This window comes from Elaeis guineensis, chromosome 5 (genome assembly GCF_000442705.2).
Source record: "Elaeis guineensis isolate ETL-2024a chromosome 5, EG11, whole genome shotgun sequence".
Lineage (NCBI taxonomy): Eukaryota > Viridiplantae > Streptophyta > Magnoliopsida > Arecales > Arecaceae > Elaeis > Elaeis guineensis.
The window spans coordinates 123,203,875-123,221,776 of record NC_025997.2 but is presented as its reverse complement, the minus strand read 5'-3'; the positions used below and the strand labels follow the sequence as shown (position 1 = coordinate 123,221,776).

The 17,902-nt window shown below is 37.5% G+C and overlaps 2 protein-coding genes across 2 annotated transcripts; one reads left to right on the top strand and one right to left on the bottom strand.

Moving 5' to 3' along the window:
* Positions 1-530: 530 nt before the first annotated feature.
* LOC105046022 (NADH dehydrogenase [ubiquinone] 1 alpha subcomplex subunit 1) lies at positions 531-7,405 on the top strand. The gene is made up of 3 exons (XM_019850520.3): positions 531-739; positions 868-957; positions 7,040-7,405. Exons 1-2 carry the CDS (start codon positions 629-631, stop codon positions 955-957), a joined length of 201 nt encoding a protein of 66 aa, XP_019706079.1. The 5' UTR covers positions 531-628; the 3' UTR covers positions 7,040-7,405.
* Positions 7,406-8,294: 889 nt separating this feature from the next.
* LOC105046023 (uncharacterized) lies at positions 8,295-15,469 on the bottom strand. The gene is made up of 2 exons (XM_010924499.4): positions 12,754-15,469; positions 8,295-8,413 (listed from the first exon to the last, which is right to left on the bottom strand). Exon 1 carries the CDS (start codon positions 14,094-14,096, stop codon positions 13,179-13,181), a length of 918 nt encoding a protein of 305 aa, XP_010922801.1. The 5' UTR covers positions 14,097-15,469; the 3' UTR covers positions 8,295-8,413; positions 12,754-13,178.
* Positions 15,470-17,902: the final 2,433 nt, after the last annotated feature.

Genomic DNA, 17,902 nt, shown 5'->3' with positions numbered 1-17,902 from the left:
CATCGGCAATCCAAATCCGACATAAGCTGAATTATGGTTGTTGGGTAAAAATTTTATTGGACCTAGTAGCTAATTACTCAAATTTATTTCATCATCTATTCATTTATATATCTAAAATAAAGATTCAATTTATACCAAGTGCTTCATTTTCCTCATGAACACTAGTATGAATATATTATTATTAGACATGCTCGATTATCATTAAAATTTATTATTTAATATGTAATGTATATTTTTATTATTAAAAATTCAATACTTAATATACCACAAAAACTTAGCTATTAAATTTTTAATTATATTTAATTATATATTTTATAAATAATTTTTAAAGAGTATATTTATGAACAAAATGATGCATTCAAATTGATGCTCCTACTAAGCCTTTCCGTGCGTATGCGCATATATTTTCGTCAGGAGTTCAGGAGTAGTTTGATTGTTAAAGATTGTAGTTACTATAATTTATTATATTATATTTTAGAAATGGTTGGAAAAAAAATAAATTTGTGCCGCCTGGTTTTACCACGGTACCCCTCGATGAGTTCGCGTTGGCGATAACTCCAACCTCTCTCCCTCCCTGTCGACGATAGTCTCTTTTGTTTGTCGAATTTGATTCGGAAAACACTCGGAAATGGCGAAACTGTTTTGGTTGGAAGCTGTTCTTCCGCTGGGAATCATCGCCGGGATGCTGTGCGTGATGGGCAACGCCCAGTACTACATCCACAAAGCCGCTCATGGGAGGGTGAGATCCAAGAAAATATGCTTTTTATTCTTTTTTGTTGTGATTTTTTTTGGTTTTTGTTCTTAAATTTGAGATTTTGTGATCTTTGGACGGTGAAGCGAAACATTGTTTCCTAAAATAAATTGCAGCCAAAGCATGTTGGGAACGATATGTGGGATGTGGCGATGGAGAGGAGGGACAAGAAGATCGTGGAGCAGTATTCTTCCGCTGGGAATTAGGTCGGTTTCTGTTAATTTTGTTATTTTCTGATCTCAAATTGTTGCATTTTTTTTTTCTTTGGATCGTTTTTTTGTTCGATGGATTATGGGCGTTAGGTCTTTTGGTAGGTTTCTTGATTAGGTTTGAAGGCGCCGAACACTTTTAGCCCGATGGAGATTGTCTAGGAATAAAACAATTATGAGTACTAATTTTCATCTCGAGGTCACGCTTCTTTTGAGAGGAATCCACCAGACTAATCGACTCGTACTTTTATTAGAAAACTGAGGACCTAAGTAATCCTCGCCCATGGACATTTAACCAAGTTTCTGGATGCTTGAAATAATGATTTTTGAGGTGTTTATAGCATTTCCTCTTTTGTCAATCTAGTTGCTTCGTTAGTGATATGATGTGATCATCTTTGTCAAAGCTGCTAGCTTTGTAATCTGATCTGTTATCTTTCAATTTCTAGGGAAAAACTTGTTTTCTGATTGCAAAGACGAATCTTACTGTTTTTTTTTTGGTTGATTTCAACGTGAGTTGTGCGCAGATTTCTCTCCCATATCATCCCTAAGGGGTCCCATAATCAACAAATTTCCAGACCTCGGACTGCTTTTCTGCAGATAATACAAATCGATGAATGCTGCATGTTAACTGAGTGTCTATCATTGATAAACCTCTTTTCATTGATTGCATGATCACAGTGCATCTGTTTCATTATTTTGATCTGTACATATTTTGAAGCAAATGGTTATCCTACAAGAACTGGGAATTATAATCATACCAGGCTGATTGAGTTTCTCCTTTTGGAGTCATATTGAGATATAGAAACTTTTAGGCATATAATATTTGTTTTGAAGGTGCTTTTGAGATTTGCAAGTTTTATTTTATGATTTTTGATAAGTTGAGTCACTGCAATGTAAAAGTCATTAAGTATTTTCTAACTTGCAATTAGGTTTAAAGATTGATCATGTTTGAACAGATTTATTATGCTTTTCGATAGTATAATTAGTGCTGGAAGTGATGTCAGTAGTGGGGACAAACTCCAAGTTGGAGGTAAGGAGGGACACAATTGGAACTGGACTGCATGCTTTCCATCCACAAGGAATACACCATGGGTATAAGTACAAGAAGATAACAAGGAGAATTTCTTCTGTGAAGCCAAATACTAGAATTTTAACTCAACAAGCTTAATCACATATGAAGGAATGCATGGCTAGCTCTTATACGAGTATAGGATTCAACATGCCTCCAAGTTTGTGCATGCAACCTTAGTTACATAACAAGTTTCAATGTTGCTTTCTCATGTTTCCACTAGAGACAACACAAGAAAGAAAATATCTGACAACTTAGGAAACAACTAAACATTATGATCTACCATGACAATGAAACTACCAAACAAGCTACTAGATGCTAAATATATAACAACTCAGAATGAGCTAAATATATCGAATCCGACCGATATAAAGCTTGATGCGGTGATTTTTGGGTTGATCTGGAACGTTCAAAACAGATCCAATGGCCAAAACGCAGGGACACGGGTTGGACATATTTTTGAGGGATTTTGAGACTCCATTTTCTACTAGAAAAAAGAAAAAAATTCACCTATAAATAAGGGGAGTCCAGGACTAGAGAATATGCAGAAAAATAGTAGAAAAAATAAAAAAAATAAAAAAAATTAGGAGAGGTGTAGGGATTTAAAGAGAAGAAGGAGAAAAGTCAGTTCGCTCCAGGGAGTATTAAGGAATAAGGAGAGGTCATCAACCATCTTCTCGACGAGGCTGCATTGATCAACTTCAGATTTTTATTACAGTTTTATTTTATTTTATTATTATTTTTTAAAATTTTTTGTAATTGAATTTCAATTTTAATTAGTACAAAATTTATTTTATTGCACTTTTAATTTTTTTTCTTTATTTTTATTGCAAATAGATGCTAAGATATAGTTAGTAGATCTTAGTACCAATTTATTTTTATGCTCTTTAAATTTTTATTCTTTATTTTTATTGCAAGTAGAAGCTAAGATCTAAATAGTAAATCTTAGTACCAAGTTTATTTTTCTGCACTGTTTAATTTCTGTCTTTTGTTTACAATTTTGTTTTCAAAATCTTTCTTTTTTTTTTTATAAAAATCAAAGTTATTAAATCAAAGCACTGCCTTCTCTGTGGATTCGACCTAACTTGCTACTTTCTACGTATTTTTTTATATTTCTTTTAGAAGTTGGATTTAATTTGATAATCACGGTGTCCTAACAACAACATCGCGAGACATTAGGCCTCTTGAAGTGGGCTTTATGGGGTGGGTTTCTTTAGGCTTGGTCTGTGGACACCTCCATTGTCAAGGAGTGTCATTGTAGTTGGCAATGTGTATGGTAAGTATATTAGTTTGTATAGAATTGTTTTGGTGACCTCACATGGAGCAGCATCTACAACCAGAAATTTAAAATAATTATTCCAGCATTTTTCACCATTGGTAAACTCATATTTGGAGCTGAATAAATCATCAGATACTATGTTGAGTTGTTGACCAAAGTGGAGATAAACTCCATAGGAATATAACATTCTCATCTGAAAGATTTGGAAGAGGAAGAGGATTCCTTGTTCATGGATAGCTATCTTTGACTATTTGGTGATAGCAATCTTTTGACTGTTATGTAGGAGAGGAGTTATAGTCTTTCTACTCATTGTTGTGAGTGGAACTTCCTTGGACCTCTTTACATAATGGAGTGTGTTATGTAAAGATTGTCGATGTGAGTGCATGGACTTTGATAGAATCTGGCTTAAGATTGAAACTCTGACTAGGTGCTGAGAGGTCTCATGCTTTGTAGTTGGGTTGTTTCTGTTGGTCTTTTTCTCCTACATACTCCTCTTTTCTTTTTATCTTAATAAATTTCCAGAGTGTTTACTCCCTGGTTTTCTCCATCCTACTCTCCTCAAACAAGAAAAAAAGAGGGTGTGACATGTTCATCTTTCTTATATTATGAAAGATGGAGACACTAGCCTGATTTCTAAAGTTTGAAGTACTTTGTCTTCTTTGAGTGTTTGTTTACCCTTGAATTCTCTCGACGCCTGAAGGATGAACACACCTATGTCTTCCAACGGATACTTCCTGTCCTAAAATAATTGAAATTTGTACCCAACAAGAACAGCCAAAAGTGAAACTAGAGTTCAACAATATATTTCTGTTGAGCAAATGTTCTTCTGGAAGGTTGTGTTCCATGATCTGTTGAAATCATCATATTGAAAAAGGTCACCAAGCTCATCATATGAAAAAGTAAATGGAAAAGTCTCCTTGTATAACCCAAGACATCTCCACATATTAATGCAGGAAAAGTCTCCAATTGTCTTCATGTGCTTCTTTTACCTTTTTACAATTTGTTTATTGTATTTGAAAACAAATTGACCAACCTCTAACTAGTTCCACAGTTCACAATACAACCATTATATTGAGTATTGTATTTTCTACATCTATTTTAGTGGAACACATGGAGATCAAACTAAGTGGGCATAGAGTTGTGGATATTGGCTGCTGTACCATTTGATAACTTGTAGTAGTGGGAACATTAGAAAACCTTTGGTTCTTTTTGGAAAAGATGCATGCATTATCAAAACTTTAGGTTCCATTTGGAGGTTGGACAATATCCAATGTAGTCGAAAGAGTAGAATTTCGAAACTCGGGGTGTTCTTTTCAAGGAGTGATTAATGCAACCTAAGGATTAAATCAGTGTCATTATTTATGCAGATTGAGTTGCTTTTCATGCTGATCAGGTTGTTCTTTTCTAGTGGCATAGTTTGAGGTATATAGAAGCATGCAGATACTCATTTCAGACTCTGAAATGTGAAAATTTAAAAGATGAGTCAAGTGGTCAACTATAAAGTAGATGAATGGAGAATAAAATGCCATAAGAAGTCTGTTCTTTGCCATCGAAAACCCATATATATTATGTTTGTTGATATAAACATCATGTCCAGTTATTCAAGATATCACACACTTCCTATTAATTCAATTATCTTGTTTGGGAGAATGTTCTAAGAAAGAACAAGGATAAGATTTTGACTTGATGTTGTAAGCACTTGTTAAAATCTTACATTCATGATACGGATCGTATGATTGGGGTCAAAATGGCTCTAAATAATCTAGATCTCCTCCTTTGAACAATACTAGATAGGATTGAAAAATTCCAAATATATGTATTTTGAGTCGTTGAATGCGAGCTGTTGAATGCGATCTACTAGCTTTAAATTGCTTACAAACCAAAAATCATATAATTTGGGGATCCCTAGCTTGTGCTTCAAGTGGTCAAAAATGGGTATTGCATTATGCAAGGTTTTAAATCCTAAGGAATAAAGATGTTCCGATTTTTTCATGAAATGGGATGCCCGTTGTCCCATCCCATCCCATCCCAACAATAGTCCCGATCATGTACCCTGGTGGGTATCCTCTATTTTTCTTTCATCCTTCTTTTTTTTTCCTTTTTTTCTTTCTTTTTTCTTTTTTTTCTTTCTTCTTGCTTTTCTTTCTTTTCCTCTACCTTTTTTTCTTTCCTTTCTTTGTTCCTTCCTTTCTTTTTTTTTTTTCTTTTTTCTTTTTATTTTTTTCTTTTCTTCGTCTTTCTTTTTTTTCCTTATTTCCTCTTCCTTCTTCTCTCCTTGCATAGATGGGTTTCGGAGTACCGAACCCATTTCAGTCTTGTTGTCTCATAGCAACAGGATGGGACGGCGGGACGCCCCTGGTCCTGTCAGGACATAAAATCTTGGCATTATATTATTTAAACTATCCATTTTGGGCACTTGACGCATAGTTTAGGGGTCTCTAAATCACATAATTTTGGGTCTTAAGCTATTTAGATGTAATAGATCACATTCAATGGCTTGGTCCATCAGTGGAAAGTTTAAAAAATCAATGCTGAGGCAAGATTTGATGTATTTATACCAGATTTGTGGTATAAATGTCTACTGTGCATCTACATTTTGAACAAATATCAGGCTGGGCTAGCAGGCACATGAACTTCTAGCTTGAGCTTGGCCCAAAAGCTGAGGATCCAAGCTCAGCGCATGCCATATAAAAATAGGCCCATGCCATCTGTTTAGGGATCCAAGCTCAGCCCATGCCATCTCTGTAGGGATCCATCATCATCCAGTCATCATTATAATTGATGAGTTGAAATTTATCATGGTCTACACCAGTGAATTCACAATGAATTCTGACTCAGCAGGTGATGTTGGATGGAAATTCTCTTCTCTTTCTTTTTTTGAAAAATACTCTACTATGCAGTTGATTAGGATTCTATGTTCCAGAATTAGCGTTATGTCGATGGTTTTTAAAGTTAGCTTGAGGTTACACCGGGAGCAGCTCATAGCCAGGTTTGGAACAATATCAAGCTTAGAAGTATGAACCTGACCCATTTCCAGCCCTAGGCAAGTATGTAGCATTCTCGTGCATGCAGGAATACTCTGGAGCCTTTTTCTTATGTGCTTTTGAATTCTCTTTTTGCACCCACAAAATAAAACTTGGCACAAGTTAATGCATACCTAAACATGCCTTGTACTGCAAGTATTATATGATTCATGTGAAATCCTTGCACATTCTCTAATCTCTAGTGTGCTTTTACGGTATTGATCTATGCTTATGGGTGCTTAAAGTCCACAAACTGCAAGTTCCATGGAATTCCATACCCATGCTTATGCAACTATGAGATTTTTCCATTTGTACACTTGCACACCCTGTAACTTGTCTCTGCTGTGATTAATTCTGGAGATTGTATGGTACACATGAACTATGGAGTAGGATCCAACAGCCCCCATGAATTGTGGTGCCTTTACTTGCATGCAACACCTGGGATGTCAAATTTCACAGGGACTGCAATATCCAGCCCATGGCTCACATGGTGTGTATTGTTGGTACCTGTCAACAAAAGTACCAGCAAGACAGTCTTGTCCTTGTTTTTTTACCTTACAAATGCACAGGGTCAATCAGAACTGGAGATTTTTTTTTTCTTTGACAAAGCACAAGATCTTGATAATTGCATTTTTGTTTGTTTCCCTGAGCTATTTAACAGGTTCTTTGATAGACACGACACTAAGCATTCTAATTTTTGATCCCCAGGTGCAGGAGGTGATCAAGGAGGGCCATTGCAAGAATTTGGAGACAATGTGCTTTAAGGTGCCTTGCGCCATGCTTCTTAGTTGTGCTTTTTCTTATTTATGCATCTGAAAAACCCTGCTTCGTTAATTGGGAGAATGTTGGATCGTATTCATGTTTTGAATGGATAAAATTGCTTGATGACTTTCTTCTTGGATCAAATAATATCCATGTCTTGTTGGGGATTTGTGATATTAAAGTTAGAACCTCCAATGATTGGTCTAATGTTATATAAAACTGGCCACCAGTTGGGCAAACATGCTTTGCATGATTTGATTTTGCTTGATTTGTCCCTGATATATATAGCAGAAGATACATTGGATTTTGTAATTAATGTTTTAATCAAGGATTCAGATGCCAGCAGAACGTTCCACGGGACATCGGGATAGAGTTCCATCCCATGTGACGGGACTAGATCATTCTGCTGGCATTCTAACGTTCCGATTGGGATGCTTTGAAACTTCTTTTGTCTCAAATTTTCAGGCGGGACAGAACGATGGTGTATTTTGTTCCATAAAAAAATCGAGACAGTCTTATCCAATAAAATTTAAAATTTTGGTTTTAATTGATAGACTGCAATTGTTCATGCAGGATCTTGCATCTTGCACCATATGTTAATGTGACATCTGGCATCTAAATCCCAACCAGCATATGATTATTGTCTGATCCAGATATTATCGGTGGCCTTTGGTGTCATCATCGTCGTTGCTGCTCTTGGGCAGCTGCTGGTTGAAGAAAGATCTGATTTCACTAATATGCTAAGAAGCCTTGGATGCCTTAAAAAGCTAATCTCATAGCTGTAAAGAAAAATTTGAAGTGTAACCATCATATCTCCAATTAAAAATAACCAGTTCAACTCTACACACGTTTTATGCGTGGCCTTTGGTGTCGCTTTTTTTTTTTTTTTTTTTTTTTTAAATTTTTATTTTTGGGGTGGGGGGTGTTGGTGGGGGGGGGGGGGGGGGGGGTCAGCAGCCTATTGACCAAAAACAAAAATGCCAAGTGTAGCTAGAAATTCTCCAATTAAAAAAAAAAAGATATCTAGTTCAATGCTACACACTTGTTCGTGAAAGAGTTGCCTTAATTGACTCTTACCTTGGCGTAATTCTGAATAGATTCGGGCTAGATTTGGTCTGACTAATTGATTTGCAGAAACAAAATATTATTAAGAACCGTAACATATATGAATATTATTAAGAAAGTGTAACATATGCTGTTCCCCCTCTTTTCTGATTGGTGGAAATCCAATCCAGCGTTTCTCCTTCTCGGGTTGCTGCTTTGCCCCATTTGCCTTTTTCCTCATCACGTTAACGTCACTAACGTCCATCATGCATACCGCTGTGCAACAAAGCAGAAGTTTTTATTAGATAACGAGAAAGTGATTTTATTGTTACATTAATTCGTAAAGACACGTTACCTTTAACTATTTTCATCTTATGTAGCAAAAGAAAACGAGTTGCTCCAACTTTTTACCAACCGTACATGAAATGCATAACTGATTGTTCATGGAGTGTTGCTCTTAAATGGGTGGGAATAATATATATATATATATATATATATATATATATATATATATATATATATATATATATATATATATATATATATATATAAAAGAAAAAGAGGGTGGGAATAATGCTCAAAATTTATGCTTTTAGAACCTCCTCCAAATTTTGGATGCAAATCTTCATTTATCCTGGTCCTTAAACATTTGATTTATTTTTACCAGTCTTAAAATAAGTATCATGTTTGGCATTGATTAACCATGTCAACATATTTAAGACATCTGATTATTTAAAAAAAGCATTTTATGCAGGCAGTTGAGATTACGACCTTAGATTGAGAAATTTGACTACTCCAACCAAGAGTATCACGATCATGATACCGTAAAGAAGAGATGTCTAAAGAAGAATAAAAAGAAAGTTTTAATGCTCCAAAATAGCTCAAAGTTCAGCTTGTGGGACTGCATAGAGAGGTATCCAACTTTAGCCTGAAAAAAGAACAAACCCTTCCATGGTCTCAAAGCAAGAAACCAACACCAACATTAGAATCAGCTTTACTTCCCCATCGAAGTTAATTGCACCAACGGGAGAGGGTGCTCACAGATTCATGGAATGCATAGGTGGTTGGAATGACCAAGGTTACTCCGGTGCCTACACTTGAACCAGCTTCGTCTGTCACCCTTTCAAATTCTAGGGCAAGGCTAATCTCCTTCTGAGAGACTTCATCAGGTGATATCAGCTTTCCTTCAAACAACCCTTCATTCCTTCTGCTCCAAATAAGGATACCAACATTACATAAAGCTCCTCTCCTACAGTCTTCAGTGAGTAGAAGTGCTAACAATGATGATAATTCATCAAAAGATCGTGTTAGAGAGTGCGATGTGCAGTCACACTACAAGTGATCTCCCGGCCGAATTTACTGGAACAACAATTGAACAAAAAAAAGGGAAGCTAAACCAGCTTCCCATCTGAATTTTGTTTTCTAATTTCAGTTGGTTCTATGGGTTGCTCTTCCAAGCGATTTTATCCATAGAAAGAAAAGAGAGAGAGAGAGAGAGATTAGGAACGGTTATTTTTATTAAAGAAAAGAAGCCAACTTCTAAAACGTTGACAGTTGAAAGAAAACATGTAGACTTTAATCTCTGTTTGGATGCTTGATAGATTGGCTTGTGACCTCTAGGCCCTCAACAGGTGGCTTACATTAATTTTGCGTTCTTTGTGGGTGAAAGAGCCGCCTAGCCTTGTGGACAACTTGGACAATGACTCGTGGCATGTTGAGGTTGTTCTTAGAATAGTTATGTTAGGAAGAATTGATTTAAGAAGGTTGTTGGTATTTGTGGCCGTGATCCAAACGGACCCAACTCTTTTAGAGGTCAGCTTTCAGAGGTTTAATTGTCAATGTCACCTTGTTTACTAGCATTGAGACAGCTTGTTCAGATGTTACACTTAAACTTCCCACAATTTCCTTATAACTATTCTAAACAAAAAGAAAAAGTAAAATTACTTTCCAGCCCCTAATTAGACTTCTGACTGCCATTTAATGTTCAGGGCCTGCTGACCAAAAAATATACAGCAAGCACATGTAAGTATGTATGTATGTGTGTCTGTGGATATAGATATAAATGTAAGATAGGTATATGTATGTATGTATGTATGTATGTATATATATGTATAAATCAATATACATGTATGATACACAGACCAAGAATTGAGAGATAATGCAACACAGTTAGGGACTAGGTGTCACATGGGAGTCAGACAAAGTGCCAGGAGATAATTTTTCTTTTTTCTTTTTTCCTCCTAGAATTGCCAAGATGTTCTGTGCGTATGCTTTGGTGCATGAGAACATTTATTCCCCTATTTCCTATGTTGACATTTCAAAGGCTCTTGTCTCCTACCTTGCTTTTTGGGTAGAGTCTACTACCATTCAAAGAAGAAAACGTGTAGCTAATGGCTGAGATCATATTTTTCATTCTAGAACTCTGGCTGGATTAAACAGGCGGGATAATGAGAATATACACCCTCTATTTGGTTTCATTTGCCGAAGGAGAGGCATCAAAAGTAATATGGGGCTTGCAGATAGGCACTTCAAAGGCATTGTTGGATAGCTTGTATGCTAGTTAAACAGTACGTTCTTCGCTATACTTCACCTAAACCATACTAGACTCCCACTTGAACTATGATAGACTGACAAAACCACACCACTTATGAGATATGTTAGACATAACACCGTATTAGACCTAGAACAAATCATGTAAACTCACACGATCTCAAATAAAACTGTGCTACTCCATGCCCTCTCAAGCCAATTTAACAAGCTAACATGTCAACCAACCCTGCCACTAACCTACGCTACCCTTGGAGACTCCACCAGATTCGAAAATGACACCTTACTGCTTTGTTGGCTTATAAAATATCAGCATAAGCGCCGATAGTTTTAGATGTGCTACCATACTCAGTGCCACAGATTAGATCAGGATAAACAATGATGGCAGCCTCATCTTCTAAACTCAACAATTTATGTGAGGATGTTATTTCATTTTCCTAAGAGTGCTAATTAGAAAGCTCGATGCATCTCATTAAAAATCTCTTAAAATATTGCAAGTCGTTCCTGCACTAGATTAACCAGCAGGACTCTGAAACATGAAAAGAAAAATCACGTAAAAATTTAAACATAAAAGGCAAAAATACTCACTAGTACTACAGAAGGTTGGTCGTTCGAAATAAAATGATTAATAACATACATATCATCCGCTATACTGGGCTTGAGGCAGTCCACAATAGTGCTACTATTAATTATGTGATTAGTGAAGTGGGAAACAGAATGTAAAATAATAAATAAATAGTGTACAGAGACCTAAAGATTCCCCACCTCTTCTAAGCTTTCACTGTTAACTTCCCAAGTTCTTCAGTGTTGTTGGACCACAAATATACCCTGGCCAGCTTTTCAATGATGCCATCTACGATAAATCATCCAATTATATGCTCTTTTCTATGTAATATTATGCTTCCGGCATTTTCTACAGTCTAAAGTAACGTTTCCATGCTTGTTTTTCTTTATTATTAAATATCTGGATACATCTTGTCATTATCTCATCCTCATTCTTTATTCTAATTTCATACGGATTTTGCTAATAAGATGCGGGTTACAAAGCAATTTGGTAACGTTTCAAATAACCACGACTTCTTTTTGTCTAAAATTTGTTAAAAGCCTGGTTACTAATGTACTATCAAAAAAAAAAAAAATTACCACACTGTGATTTTATTTTGAAGAACAGACTCATGTTCGCCCCAAAAGTATCCTCCTAGAAGTAAAGCTATGATTTAGAAAATGCCTTAGATGTCGAATTGGAGGTATCAATTTTAGGTAAAATCTGAATCTTAGGTTTTCTAAAATCTTAACTACTTTCTTCTTCTCTTCATCATGTTTTATAACAGTCAAGAGTTCCAAATGAAACATGGTAAGTTCCAAAAATTTTGAATTGAAAAAAGATAGAAATACAACCCCTCTAAAAGGATGAAGAAATATGTGTCTTGATGCCATGCAAAATCATCAAATTTTGTAAATTTGCTGTTACTAAAGTGGCGTTTGACTATAGCAATGAAAATATATAAAAATCTTAGAAATTATGGAATGAGAGACTACTTCCAAATTTATCATTTTTTTCTTTTCTATCATCTTATAATTATTCTCAAATTTGAACATTCTCCTTTCATTATTTTGGAGAAGTCCACCTTATTTTTGTTTTTGCAGAAATTAGATATGTTTTCCTTTATTGCAAAGAGGTGGTATTGAACTTAAAATGAATGCACATGTTTAGTTTATACATGCAAAAATATTGGTTTACAAGTGGAACCGCATGCAAAGAAATGTTCTTACAACTTTCTAGAAAACATTAAATTCTAACTCTAAAAATTTTTGGATCAAAGAAAAGAGAATAATAAATGTATCATGATTTTGAAATTTTTTTAAAACTTAACAGCATTTCCAGAAAATTGCAACCACGGTTTTTTTCCCCCCTCTTTTCTTTTTAATTTTGGTCTATGCCTATCACAGCTATTGAAAGAGTGAGTTGATAGAACATACTTACAAGAATCGACTGCAACAATCTTTAAACCAGAAACAAAGACATGAGCATATCACAAAGGCACCAGATAGTGAGAAAAGAATAATACCTCATCTTTATTAGAACGCTGCATCTGAATACATTTACCAAATAAATAATCAAAACAGTTCCAGACCAGGCATAGTAAGAAACACCATCTCCTGCATGATGTGTTTACAATTCAACTTCACCCTGTATGACTATGGTACCATTGACAACAAACAGGGCCGGAACAATCTAAACACAAAAACATCTCACCCCCCTTCCCCCCTCTTCCCCAAAAGAATGTGTGGTCTGATCTCAAATAAATGCCAAGCCCAGAACCCAACCAATGCCACAGAAAATCCACCTCTTGGTTGGTACTCGAGCAAAAGAACGTGGCAATGCTTGTCCACGCATTCTGTACATATCAAATATTTGAAAGAAAATCCTCATCTTGTTCCTCATATACCAGCCAAGAAAGGACACCACTTTGGTACTCATTCTATGCAACAATCAAGCAACATATTCATTCTCAAGAACTGGTTGTGTCCGTGTCCCTAAGGCCACCGGTGCCTGAGTGTTTCCAACCCTTGCCATTTGCAATGCTTCGCCCACATCAGCATGCCGTTCCATCTCTGCCATCTTTCTTTTTTGTCTATACCGAACCATCCATGCCACAAGCAATGCCAAGAGAACCAAAGCAATGAATCCACCAACGACAGCACCGACAATCTTCCACACCTTAGACTTATTATGCTTAGCATGACCAGGGCTTGGTGCAGGAGGAGGAGCAATCATGCTGGCATTAACCACAATAGAGAAGTGACCCTGTTGGCGTGTTGAACAAATATTGCTTGACACTAAATCTCCGAATACTGGCAAGCCATCCAAATTGAAATGCACACACCTGGCACCTGGTACTGCTGTTACATTTGTGAAATTAATCAATATGGGTGATTTCAAAACAACCACAGTTAATTCTGGCAAGTTGGTGGCAGACAGATTTGCTGCATCATAAGCAAGAAGGCCGAGCACCGGAGTTAAGTAGGTAAAGCCAGGAAGTTTGTAGTAGTTAGAGGACAAGGTACCCAGATTTTGGTAAACCAGGGCAAGCCTCTTGACATATGGCTGCACGATAACTCCAGTTGGGATTTGGAATTCCTTGTACATCGGAACTCCCCTCTTGTACAAGCTCCCACTCCTGAGCCTCAATGCTGCTATCTTGATGCCAGTGAGATTGGATGGGACTTGACCATCATAGGGCGTTCCAGTGCGGGGACGAACAAAAGCCCGGTAAGCATAGTCCTGAAGGAGTGCATCCAGTGATCTTGCAGATGTCATGGAACCTCCGGTCGATTGGGCCTTATATTGGTATGCCGATAGAATCCCAATGAGCAAGAGAATGATCATGAAATGCTGAATGGAGTCCATGGATGCTTTAATATTTCGGAAGACTGTTCCAATTGATAAACTTAGCCGATCTCTGATGGTTGTATATAGATTAAAATATAATGCCCCAAATCCCTCTTTCTATCAAGTTTTTTTGTCCCCCCGAGGGATTGGGGCCAAACAAGAGGACCTCAGTCTCCCAAACAACTGATTCAGAGACTATACAATGCTCCTACCCTCCTCATTTCTAAGGCCTTGAAATGGCAATGCACGAAGCCGAATGGTGGAAGAAATGCTTAAAAATTACTCAAGAATTACTTCAGAAAAACTGAAAACCAGAGGACACCCGCTTCTACTTTGGCGAAGCTTCCAACTTCTAAAGCGATGGACTCATTCTCTAGTAATTCATATGAAATCACCAAAAAAACAGTAGAGATAAAAGCTCAAAAACTAAACTTTCTTCAAAGTACCTGAATCCCGCTCAATCGAAACCCTAGCACTGTCCAGATTGATTCAGTCTGCAGCAATGCCTCTGACTTTGGAGCCCTTTCCACCTAAATCTCCAAGAAATCTCCGAAAACTCGAGCAGAAACCCCGATTGCTTGACCGAAATCTTTCTCTTCGAAGCCAAAAACCACTAGCTTCCAGAAATCCAGTCCCTGTCACGGTTCCAGCGCCACCAATGTCGGCAAATCCAGACCCCTATCAGCTTAAATTCAACTCCCGCCGTGTGAATTCAAATTACAAAAAAAAAAAAAAAAAAAAAAATCAAATCCATCCCTCCATCCAAAAAAAAAACCAATGACTTCGAACCCGCAGCAATTTTCGCCTTCAAACCCGATTTCCAAGCAAAAACTCCACCCGGAGCGCGACGCAATCGCCCTCCGGATCCAATCCCACGCCCTCCCGAGATCGAGATAGCGATCAAGGGAAGATCAGGGCCTTCCAAAACCCCATATTGCTCCCAGAAAAAAAAAAACCAAGGAAAAAAATTGGGAGTACGGAGAGGAGCAAGCGGTGAGGGACGAAGAAATCACGAGGCGATGCAGAATAAAACACCGATAAACCCCACTGCCATTTCCCGAATTCCCAAAATGGCCCTAAACTTCACAAAACGGCCCCCGTCTTTCTTCCTTTTCGTCGGACAGAGACGAAAGCGTCGCCGTCGCGCTTTAACGGCGGTTCCGTCTTTGTGTCAGTGGAATATTTATTTTACCCCTTTTCGCAACGTTTAGATTCGATCCGAGACCCTTTTTCTGCAACCCTTCGAGAAAACTTTTCCGATGCGGGGGGCTTTTTATGAAATTCCGGATGGACTTCACCGTCTCAGTTGGACTTTGACCAAAACCTCGAATAGCTTACGTGGAAAGATTAAAGTAAAAGGCCAGCGTGGGAATTTAACTGCAGCCAGACCTCTCTTTCCCTTCCTCTTGCTCCTCCCCTCGGATTCCCTTCCTACCCTCCGATCCCATCCCTCCTCCTCCTATAGTAAAGAACTTCTGAAAGAATCTCTTACCAAGTCCCGGTTCTGGGTGATTTTTTTCCCATCTTCCTGCTGTTCAAAGATGGTGTTCGTGAAGAGATTGAAGAAAATAAACTAAGGTTAGAGGTGGAATGTGTGGAAACTATGAACAGTGCGAAACTATGGGGTTTCTCTTCGAAGTCCTCTCCAGTCTCCCGTCACGAGATGGCTGAAAGAGAAATGAGGAAAGGCAGGCAATTATGCTCTTGTTTTTTTTTTCCCTCGTTTAAGACGTCTAGTCCAGCTCATCGATACATCATCGCGCCACGTAACTTTCCCACGTCTCTGTCGCGTCTTTTGGGCCCAGATGGAAGCGCTCGACTGCGTTTAATGTTTGCAGATCTATGGCTATCCATCACAGCCATATGATGACAATCGTGTGGTTGATGGATGGTGGACCCAGGAATCCAGCTCATCGATGGCCGTGGAACATTAATTTGTACAGTGGGTTAGCTGTATCGTTGACGTGAGTGGAAGGTGGAGCCCACAGGATGACCTTTCCAGGGTCAAGAATGGAACATTCCCTCGTATTTATTCATCACGGATAGTGAAATGGTAATTTTTTTAAAAAAAATAATTGTTGCCAGCTCACGGCTATTAAATTTATGTTCTTAATTTATTTTTTATTTTTTGGGGAAGAGGGAGCACCGGGAGATGTGGTCCGGTAGGCCTTGTCATCCTATAATTTATACCGCAGACCATCACGGGTGGGGCGAATTAAAGCCCATCAATGAGCGAATGGGGACCATTCGATCACTTGCTCCATTCCGTGTACGTGAAGGGCCATCCAGTGGACGGTGGAAGCATTTCCTTTCCGTGTACCGCAAGGGAAGGTCCAATCATTGGATGCTCGAGATTTTTGCGATCTCCACGATGGCATCATTTCCTATCCCGGCCGCAGAAATTTTTTATGCGTGATTTCGCGATTCGTGCCAGTGGAAAGGCGGACGGTCGATGTGATGGTCGCGTAGGAATTTGTATGGAGGGTGGTGGTTGGAATCGGGAAGGGATGGTGAGGATGACATATAAAGGATGCAGTGCCTCGAGGAGATGTTCGTCGGCTTACCGTCGCCACGTGGCGGGAGGGGGGCCGCCCCTTGGGCGGCGGTCTAGTGGGCCCATGGACGGGCTGGATTGCACTGTGGACGGGTTTTTTTTTTGATACAATGGACGGGCTTTTTGAGGTGCGCGTTGGCCTGATGACCTGGGAATGGCTTGCCTATTTTGGCCGTTGGGACACGTGTAAGGCTTCTATAGGCTGGAATTATTGCGATCTGCTGCCTCGCGATGTTGGATGATTGGTAGAGAAAGTTTTGGGACCTCCACATCACATGCTGTGAGAACGGGCTTATGCTATGCTGGGACTTTGGATGACATGAATAGCTTAAAAAAAAAAAAAAAAAAATTAATTACACAACTAGATTATATGTCGATATTTTCTTTTTTTTTTCAAAAAATATATTTTTATCCTCCACTCTGCCTTCATAGTTGGGAAACAGGATGTTCTAAATTACTTATTAAAAAAAATATAAAGATAACTGTCTTAAGAATTATATAACATGAGATTAACTATTACTAAAAAAAAATAAAAATATTATTTTTTGGATGTCCAATTAATCATCTACTTTCTGATTATATAGATGGATTTTATTCCACGTAATAGACAATCAAAAAGACGGTCATATATTATAAATAAATTTATTTATTTATTTATTTATTTATTTAAGTCAGTGTTTTGACCAGCATGATCTATGTTGCATATTATGGCCATCCCATTTCAAAAATAACTATACTACATAGAGAACACCATCATGATGATGTTATTTGAGTAATATCTAAATTGCACTCCCGATTTATTGAAATCAATCATGACAAGCATGGCTCTAATATTATCTACATGTGCACAATTTCTTTTATCGCTTTTTTCTTCCTGAAAATTTAAGACTTTTAATCATAAATAGTGGTGATTCTCTAATTTCAAAAATTTTTAAAGGGACAGGAGTAGGTAATTATGCTGTCTAGGTAACATGCAATCAATTGATAAAAATGTGTGTGCGTGCGCGTGCACGTATAGTGTTGAATACCATATTATTATTATTATGCAAATTGATTACAAAATTAATTGTAAAAATAAACTATACATGATGCCATAGGAGCGGATGTAGCTAATATGCAAAATTAAAGCTTAATATTATCGGCTAGTATCAGATGGACCAACTCATATGCTTAGCATTATTTGTGACACTCTTGTTGGAAACCAGTATATACACGAGTTTGGACTTATCAAAGGGCACCAAAACTAGTATTAGTCAATGAAAAAAATATA

What these genes read in the sequence shown, in the direction of transcription:
- LOC105046022 (XM_019850520.3), top strand. Translation starts at nt 629, where the DNA reads ATGGCGAAACTGTTTTGGTTGGAAGCTGTTCTTCCGCTGGGAATCATC. An exon ending in ACAAAGCCGCTCATGGGAGG is followed by an intron (nt 740 to 867) that starts GTGAGATCCAAG and finishes AATAAATTGCAG; the next exon opens with CCAAAGCATGTTGGGAACGA.
- LOC105046023 (XM_010924499.4), bottom strand. Translation starts at nt 14,096, where the DNA reads ATGGACTCCATTCAGCATTTCATGATCATTCTCTTGCTCATTGGGATT.